The sequence below is a fragment of the Pipra filicauda genome, unplaced genomic scaffold (genome assembly GCF_003945595.2).
Source record: "Pipra filicauda isolate LSUMZ 115617 unplaced genomic scaffold, ASM394559v2 scaffold760_size305172_pilon, whole genome shotgun sequence".
Lineage (NCBI taxonomy): Eukaryota > Metazoa > Chordata > Aves > Passeriformes > Pipridae > Pipra > Pipra filicauda.
Genome location: NW_024104932.1, coordinates 24,517 through 33,435, shown reverse-complemented (window position 1 = coordinate 33,435; position 8,919 = coordinate 24,517). Strand labels below are relative to the sequence as shown.

Here is an 8,919-nt window from a genome sequence, read left to right as displayed (position 1 = left end):
AAAAAAAAAAAAAAAAAAAAAAAAAAAAAAAAAAAAAAAAAAAAAAAAAAAAAAAAAAAAAAAAAAAAAAAAAAAAAAAGGAGGAAGAAAAAAACCAAAAAAAAACCCCAAAAATCCAACTACCTGAAATCACAGAACTTTGGAAGTTCAGAAAAAACGTCTCTCCTATAACTTGTTTTGTGTTTTGTTTTTGTTTTTTTTTTTTGTTTTTTTTTTGTTTGTTTTTTTAAGTTCATCCGCTTAAATTTCTTTTCTTACTTAAAGCCAGTTCCTAACAGTAGTTTGTTTTTTTTTTTTTTTCCACCTCTGCCAACCTCCCCAGCAGCGTTTGCCAGCTCGTCCCTGCGCTCCAAGGATCCCGGGCTGTGGGAGGCTCCGGGCTGGGCAGCGCAGGGGGGGCTCCTCCTCTCGGCCCTCCAAACCCCCACAAAAAACCTCGGCCCCCCCGCGGCTCCCGCAGCGTCCGGCAGCGCCAGTTCCCCCCCGGTGCGTGGTTGAGAAGATATATCGGATAAGAAGGCATGAAAGTTCCTCTAAAAGTTACTTCCAGGCTCAGCCCTTCTCCAGTTCTCTCTCTCTCTCCCCTCGTGGCGAAGCGTCCCCGCTCCTGCTTCTCTCCCCTCGCCCCTCACTTCCTGCGGTCCTTCTGCTTGCGGTCCTGGCGCCGGGGCTGGGGCTCGGCGGGGCCGCGGGGGATGAGCAGGACGGAGCCGTCGCTGCCGTACTGCAGCGCGTACTGGCTGGGCGAGTAGGGCCGCCCCTGCTCGTCCCGCAGCCGCCCGAACACCTCCTGGTACAGGCTCTGCACCTTCTGCTTCATCTGCCGGATGGACTTGAGGAACTCCACCTTCTCCCTGAGCAGTTTGGACTTGTCGCGCTGCAGGTCCTCCACGTCCCGTTCCAGGTTGAGGATGGTGTCCAGCTTCCTCTTGCGGCAGTTCTGCGCCGCCATCTTGTTCTTGCCGCGCCGGCGGATGTCGCGGATGAGGCTGAGCTGGGCCTCGCTGAGCTGGTACTTGGACAGGAGCTCGTTGAACTCCTCCACGGGCAGGTTGATGATCTTGTCGTTGGTGAAGGGGATCTTCATGGCCCTGGCTCGGTGCTCGTCCCTGCTCATCTGCTTGTCCAGGAACTCGGACGGTTTCTCCTTGGGGCCGCCGCTCTTCTTGCCGCCGCCGGGCAGTTTGGGCTCCTCGGGATCCAGGGCCCCCGGGGCCATGTTGTAGGTGTGGTTGTGGCCAACGTGCTCCAGGTAAGGCAGGTAATGGAGCTGGGCCGGGTCCTGGTAGCTCATGCGGCAGAACTTGCTGTACTCCGGCTGGTATCCCACCGCCCCTTCCGCTTCCTCGAAGTCCACGTTCTCCGAGTCGGAGCTGTAGCCCACGGCCCCTTCCTCGGAAAACGAGGAGGAGGACGAGGACGAGGAGGAAGAGGACGAGGAGGACGAGGCTTCCGAGCTGCTCAGAGAAGCGGGGCTGTGGCCAGAATCCAGGGAAAGACCTGAGTCGGAGTCGAACTCCTCTTCCAGCTGCGAGGCCTGCACGGGGTTGAAGCCCTCCTCGATGGCCAGGTCCATGAGGCTGATCTCATCCAGCATGGCCTCGTCCAGGAGCCCTCCCAGCGGGTCGGGCAGCTCGGGCCCGGCCGTCTCGTTGCCCGTGCTGTTCATCTGGGGCGGGAAGAAGATCCCGCTCAGGTTGGTGGAGCCGAAGGTGCTGTTGAGGCCGGTGGAGTTGTCCGGCGTCAGCTGCAGCATGGCCGAGCCGCCCGCCATGGAGGGGCTCTCGATCTCGGAGCTGAAGAGGGAGAAGTCCTGGGAGCAGCTGCCCAGCGAGGCCTGATGCAGGCTCACGTTCTGGTTGATGGGGGTGCCGGGGGCCAGGCTGTAGTTGGATGCCAGGAGGTCTCCGCCGGTGCCGCCGAACAGGCTCTCGCCCGTCGTGGAGTTCACTTCCATGGCCTGGAAGAGACGCGGGGACAGCGGTGAAGGACAGGACGACGTTCCAGGCTGGAAGGAGCTCCCCCCATCCGGCTGCAGCAGATGGGCCACAGGGCCACCACGGCGTCACCACACCCGAACTCACGGAGCACCTGGGGGGACAAAGCCCTTCCCGTCCCTCTGCCGGGGCTCACCTGCATCTCCATGATGGACATGAGGTCCTGCCACTGCTGCTCCAGGTCGAAGGGCGACTCGTTCTCGGCCAGGAGGGGGGACAGCAGGGTGGGGGGGCCGCCCGGGGCCCGGCTCTGCCCGGGGACGGCTTCGCTCAGGGCGGAGACATCCGCAGCTGGGAACTGAGCACGTGAGGGGAGTCAGGGCTGGAGCCTCGGCACTGCAGCCACCCCCCAGCCCAGCGCCCTTCCCGCTGCTCCCGGCCACGGCCTGCCTGCTCCTCCCTGCCTTGCCACGGGCTAACGAGGAGCAAAGACAGGAGGCTTTAATTAATGGTGGCCCACCCCCTCCTTGGGTGGTTTCAAGGAGCCTCCTGAGCGGCCAAGCCCGGTTCGCTGCGGGAAAGATGCTGGAGGCACCGAAATCCCGGTGGGTGAGGCAGGGAGAGCCCCTGGATCCGCCCCATCCGCTCACCTCCGAGTTCTCCCCGAAAGGGAAGGTGGCCTCCAGCAGCCTAAGGCACTCCTCCAGGGACAGGGCTGTCTGATCCTCCGCACCGGGCACCTGGGGGGGAAGGAAACACAGGGAATCGTAGCCTCGGGATTCGGGGAAGGTGGTGCTGAGGGAACGAGCTCCTTCCAGCAGGGCTTTATTACAGCGCATCCAAAAAAGAGCCAGAGGCCCCACCCAGTGCTCCATCCTGCTGCTCCAGGGAACGGGAACGCGCCGGAGAGCCTCTCCCCTGCCTCCTGCCACGCAAGGACTCGCCACGGGGCTGAGGGGACTCTGCGGCTGCCGGGGACACGGGGACACGCGGGGCCAGCCCTGCCCTGGCCTCGCCAGCGCCAAATCCTGTCGCCCACCTGGGCCAACCCTGCTGCTGCAGCTCCGAGCGGCCCCCACGGAGGCCCCCAAGCAGAGCCCGGCCCGGGGGCGTTACCTGCGCAGGGAAACTCTCCCCGGTCTCTCCATCAACTAGCAGGTTTCTATCCAAGACCTCATTCCCTGCACTCCTCCAGCTGTCCCCGCGCTCCCTCCCATCGCTCAGCTCTTTGTCCACTTCGCTCTCTTTCTGCCGGTGGCTGTAGTCAAAAATCTCTCGCCCAGCGCCGAGATCAATATCCTGTCTCCACAGGATGTCAATCAAATCGATGTCCTGCAAGACAGACCACATTTCCTTCAGCCCCTGCGCTGGGGGGGGGTCCCCACCCAGCGGTCCCACCCCCTCTCCCCACCCCCCCTTCCCCCGTACCCCAGCCCGCAGCCCACCCGGGGAGCCCCGCGCTGCTCCTGCCGGGGCTCCAGCGCCCCGCGGGGATCCCGGGAGCGGCTCTGCGGGCTCCGCATGGCCGGCCCTGCCCTCCCCGCCGCCCATGGCCGCCCGCCCGCCGCCGGGGGAGGCGGCGGGGGCCGCCCGGGCCCGCGTCGCGGCGGTGGCTGCGCCGTGCCCGCCTTGCATCAGCCCGTGGTGCCATCCCGGCCATTTGCATAAGGGGTGGGGTGGCAGGAAAATCCCCGCATTCCCACCCACCTGATGCAACTTGAGCAGCCGCCGCCGCCACCGCCGGACCCTTCCCGGGGTCCCCGCAGCCCCCTCCCGGTGTGTCCCCCCCCGGTACCTTTCTCATGTCCCCAGCTGCCGCCCGGGCCGCGGCGCACGCCGATCATGGTCCCCGGGGGAGGAAGAGGAGGAGGAGGAGGAGGAGGAGGCGGCGGGGCGGGTTGGCCGGGGCGCGGTGCCGCTCACGCATCGCCGGCCGGGGCGGCGGCGGCGGCGGCAGCGGCGGGGGGGGGGAACCGCGCTCCGCTCCGCCCCACCGGCCACAGGTGCCCCCCCCGCCCCCGGTGCGGCGGATGCTGCTGCTGTAGCTGCGGCGGGGCCGGGAGGGGCTCGGGAGGGACCGGGAGGGGCTCGGGAGGGACCGGGAGGGGCTCCCCCCCCACTTCCCAAACCCCCCCCGCCCGTTCCCGGCTGCGGCGGCCGCCAAGCCCCGCCCACCCCGGCACAAGCCCCGCCCCTCCCCGCCGGGATGCGGCGCCGCCGGCCACGCCCTCTCCGCCCCGCCCCGCCCCCCGGGGCGGTGGCCGCAGCCAATCAGCGCCCGCGGGGGCCGCCCGCTCAGCCAATCAGCGCCCCCCAGGCCACGCCCCCGCCCTGGCGCAGCGGGGCCGCCCCCCCAAAAAAACCCCAAATCCCCCCCCCCAAAAGGAGGAATTGGGGGGGGGGGGGCACCGGGACCCCCCGGGCGTGGGGAGGGCAGCAGGGAGGGCACCCAGCGCGGGGTCACCTTGGCTGCTTCCCCCGGGACACCCCGACCCAGAGGGGGCGACCCCAGTGTCGCCCCCCGCAACTCCCCCAGTGAGACCCCCGGGCGCTCCTCACTCCCTCGCCCCCTCTCCCAAAAACCCCCTTCACCCCCCTCCCTCCTCAGACCGTCCCAGCAAAGCCCGGCGGTAACCACAGCACAGCCCCCCTTCCCAACCAGAGCCAAGGCCAAGTGTAAGGAGATCCCCCCCCACGCCGGGGGGAAGGGGGGGGGGGGGCGCAGGGCTGAGCCCCCGCAGCTCATCACATGTCCCGCGGCCGCGTATTTTTATCCCCGGGTGTTGTGGAAACGGGCCCCGGGCGGGCACGGAGCCTCCCGCCCTCCCCACCCCCAATGCTGCAGAGGGAAACGCCCGGGATTAAATCCCAGCTTTGTCTTTAAACCCGGCGGCCACCCCGGATCAAAACGGGCATTTTTTTTTTATTTTATTTTTAATTTTTTGTTCGTTTGTTTGTTTTATCCGTGGGATAAAATAACTGGATTCCGTATTTCTGTATTTCGCAACTGCAACGCCCAAAAAAAAAAAATGCCCTCCGCAGCATTCCCAAAATTATTTATAATCAGCCATATTCCCCCCCCCCCCCCCCCCAACTCCCAAGCAAGGTCGTGCCTGGCCCAGGGAGTCGCAATGTGCCAGGGAAAGTCATGGAAAAATTTAAAGCCCGGCCCTGGAGCCATCTGCAGATCATCATCACCCGCCCCAGGCCCTGCAGGTGCCTCCCAGGAGCTGCAGAGTTCCCGGGATATTCCCCTTGGAAAGGTTTGGGGGAGGGAGTCAAGGATGGGGACAAAGACACCAAAACCAAGGGAAAAACAATCCCCAAAAACCCCCTAAACCAAGGCTGGTTTGGAGCGTGGCAGCAGCGAGTTGGGTCTGGCTGGCCCCGGGGGAGGAGGGCACAGGGATGGTGTGACTGGAGTGACGTGGGAGCCAGACGGGATTTCCTGGAGCTGGGCCCTGGCAACAACACCCTCCCCTCCTGTCCATCCAGGGGCTTGGGGGGAAAACGTGGCAAACAGCCACCCGGGAAGAGCAGGGATGCTGCAAAGCCCGGGAGCTGCAGATCTCCACACCCTGCCCTGGAGGAGATTCCCAGCCCGGCCGGGAGGTTCATTCCCAGCACGTCCCGGGATGCAGCTGCACAGAGGCCTCTGGAAAACAGGAGCCACCAGCCTTCACCTCCCAAATCCGCAACATTCCTCCCTAAAATCAGATCCTACCCGGCACTGGGAAGGCTCCCCAGGCCCTCGGCCAGGAATGGCAGCCTTGGGAAGGACGACGGACCCTTCCAGGAGTGACCTTGCACAGGGCATTTCATCACATCCTTCGCCATTCCCGAGGCAGGGAGCTGCCTCTCTCCACTCCCAGGGAAGCAGCACAAGGTGGGAAGGTTTGGCCTCGGTGTTCTGTGACCGTCTGACACCTCCAAGGTCACTTCCCAACCCAGAATGGGATTTTCCCCCTCAATCCCACAGCCCAGCAGAGCCAGGAGACCCCCCTGGGAAAACTCATGGAAAACCTGCAGGTCCAATCAGGACACCATTCCCAGGGAAGGATCCTGCTGCTCATCCATCAATCCCAGACCCAAAGCAAGCATCACCTTTGTCTCTGCGGCGCTCACACCCCTTCCCACACCCCTTCCCACGCCCCATTCCCATTCCCTGCCTGCTGCTGCGCCGGAGCCACATGACAACAGCTCCCAGCATCCAGCTGCCCTCCCCTCCTGCAGGGACAGGGCTGGCCCGGCTCAAATTCCACTCTTCCCACGCCCAGCCACGACCTGGGAGACGCTGGAGCGACGCTGGAAGGACCCGAGGCCGGGAATCGCCACTGACCCCCCCCCCGCCACCATCCTGGAAGGACCCAAGGCTGGGAATCAACACTGACCCTGGAAGGACCCAAGGTTTGGAATCGCCACTAACCCTGGAAGGACCTGAGGCCGCAGATCACCACTGATCCCTCTCCACGATCCTGGGAAGACCCAAGGACACGGATCACCCCTGACACCCCCCCACGCTCCACGGAGCCGCCGGACGAAGGTGGCGCCGCCAAAGCCACACCAGCAGCTCTCCAAGAGCCTGGAATTGCATCCCAAAGGTTGTGCTCGGGCAGGAGAAATAAGCCCCTTTCCAGTTCACCTCTCCCCACTCGGCTGGGAGGAAAACTGAGCCAGGGATCACGAATCCTGGCCGGGCTCCAGCCAAGTAACCCAACCACCTGCTCCACACCTGGGCTGGGGCTCTTTCCCAACTGCTCCTGTTTATTCCCCAGCTGGATTGCTCCATTGCCCAACACTGAGTCACGAGAGCGCTGCTGCCCCCAAACCCCCTTCCCCCTCTTTTCACTCTTCCTTTCAACCCAGAATTAACCAAACAAAAAAGTGGGGGGGAAAAAAACCGCCCCGGAATTTCCCCTGGAATTACCCCCGGAGCGCTGAAACCGAGCCAGGATCCAGGATTGCGACATTCCCGAGCAGGGACACACTTTCCCTAAGTGCCAAACACACACAACGTCCCGTCCTGCTCGCTGGGTGTGCACCAGAAAGCTCCCAAATCCCAGCTTTAAACAGCTTCCCCCCGAACTTTTCCCGGGAAAAGCAGCTCTTCCCTACCTCCTTGGTGAGGTCTCCGTTCGCCGGCGCGGCCACGGCTCCCAAATCCTCCAGTTCCTCCCCGAATCCCTGCTCGGCTCCGCTCTCCCTCACCCCGTTCTCGGCGCTGCTGCCATCCTGCAGGCCGGAGCCGGCGCTGGGCTGGCCCCCAGACACGGATCCCTCGGGATCCCTGTGCACCAGCCAGGCATTGACCTCGGTGCTGGGCACCTGGAACCTGTCCAGGGCCCTCACCTGGTTGAGCAGCCGGCGGGCGGTGAAGTAATAGTCCAGGTCCACGCTCTTTGGGTGGATGCCATAGCCATCCAAGGTGTTCCTCAGGTTGTGGAACTGGGTCTGGGTGTAAGCAGAGCTCTGGCCCAGGATGATCTCCCGCAGAGGAGGGAGCTGGGAATTCAGGTAGGTGTCCACGTCCACACGGACCCCGATGAGGCTGAGCAGGATGGTGAACTGGATGAGGCCTTCGGTGAAGTATTTCTTCAGAGAAAGCATCTCTGGTGGAGGAGAGAGAAGGGGAAAAAAAAAAAAAACAAAAAAACAAAACAACAAAACAGGTGGAATGTTTGGGAATGAACAACAACAACAACAAGAAGCTGCCGGCGGCGGGCGAAGCCTCCACACCAACAGGTTGGTTGGGTTTGGCTTTGCTCTGCCCCACTTTCAAACAAGCAAAATAAAGGGGTGATTGGCGTTCAGGGCAGCGCCAGAGAAAGCAAAATAAAAGTTTCAAGGGTGGCCGAGGATGTTTAGGAACGGGCAAGGATTTCTGGTTCAGGGGGGCTTTGTTTTCCCGTAAAAATTCTGGGGCTGGGTAGTTGAAAAAAAACAAGGAAATCAAAGGTTTAAACCTCCAGAAGCAACAGCTCTCCCTGGCAGCTCCACCCTCCCCTTTCCCTTTGTGTTTTGTCACCCAGAGATATAAAAATCCATGTGACTTACTGTCCAAAAACTCCACATACAGCGCCTTCCTCTCTCCCCCCCTAATTCCCCACGCTCCAGGTCGGGCTCTGCTCCTTCTCCCCCGTCTCCTGCTGCGGCCGCTCTTCCTTCCCTTCTTCTGCTCCCGAAGCCTTTTGAAGGAGCCTTTTATGAGTCAAAGGTCCCGACCATGGGAAGGTCCAAAGACTCCTCCGCTCCCGGCTGCGATTTCATCAGCGGCTGAAATGTAACCAGAGAGCAAACACGGTAACGCACCGCGGCACCACCCCGGGCGCGGGCCCCGCTCCCCCGGCGCCTTCTCCCTGCAAAACCCAGGGAATCTCGCTGGAAAGCGGAGTTACCTTCGGCGACGGCGCTTCCCCTCCCCGAGCTATTCTTAGGCCGGCGCGTCAACTTCCCGCTCTCCCAAGGAATCCGGCTCCCTTTTCGCTCTCCCCCTCCTTAAGCCCAGTTTTCCAGCCGCTCCACAGGGGGGGGGGTTTCCATATGAAAGACCACCCGGGGCCCGCCCCGCTACCACCTCTCCCCTCGGCCGGGGAGCGGCTCCAGACCCCAGGGAGGGGGAGCCCGAGCACGGAGCGTCCCGGCAATGAGGGAGGGGGGGATCCCGAGCAATGAGGGGGGGGTCCCCAATGTCCCCCCCGAGTACCCCCCGTGTCCCCCCCCCAAAACCCGTCGCGGGGGCCCTTTAAGACCCCGCGCGCTCCACGTGACCCGCTCCCCGCGCGCCACGTGACCCGCCCCGCCCGCCCGCGCGCGCGCGCGCGCGCGGCCCGGGCCGCTCTCCCCCCTCAGCGCCGCGCCGTCCCCGCCGCCGCCGCCACGCCCCCCCCAACCCTCTTCGCACTTTCGGCCGCCCCCGCACAGCTCCAGCCTCCCCCTCGCGCTCCACCCTCTCCCTCCACGGTACCCGCCGGGGGCTCCGCTC

At 63.5% G+C, this 8,919-nt stretch overlaps 1 protein-coding gene across 6 annotated transcripts; it reads right to left on the bottom strand.

The window, feature by feature from the left end:
- Positions 1–319: 319 nt before the first annotated feature.
- Positions 320–8,919, bottom strand: NFE2L1 (nuclear factor, erythroid 2 like 1). 6 transcript variants are annotated; one of them, XM_039389727.1, is made up of 7 exons: positions 8,902–8,919; positions 7,992–8,210; positions 7,053–7,546; positions 3,054–3,269; positions 2,588–2,677; positions 2,134–2,295; positions 320–1,960 (listed from the first exon to the last, which is right to left on the bottom strand). In XM_039389727.1, exons 3-7 carry the CDS (start codon positions 7,542–7,544, stop codon positions 629–631), a joined length of 2,292 nt encoding a protein of 763 aa, XP_039245661.1. In that variant the 5' UTR covers positions 7,545–7,546; positions 7,992–8,210; positions 8,902–8,919; the 3' UTR covers positions 320–628. The 6 variants fall into 6 exon arrangements, with proteins under 6 accessions (XP_039245661.1, XP_039245660.1, XP_027575497.2 ...); XM_039389726.1 differs by lacking the exon at positions 8,902–8,919 and adding an exon at positions 8,839–8,860; XM_027719696.2 differs by lacking the exon at positions 8,902–8,919 and adding an exon at positions 8,333–8,594.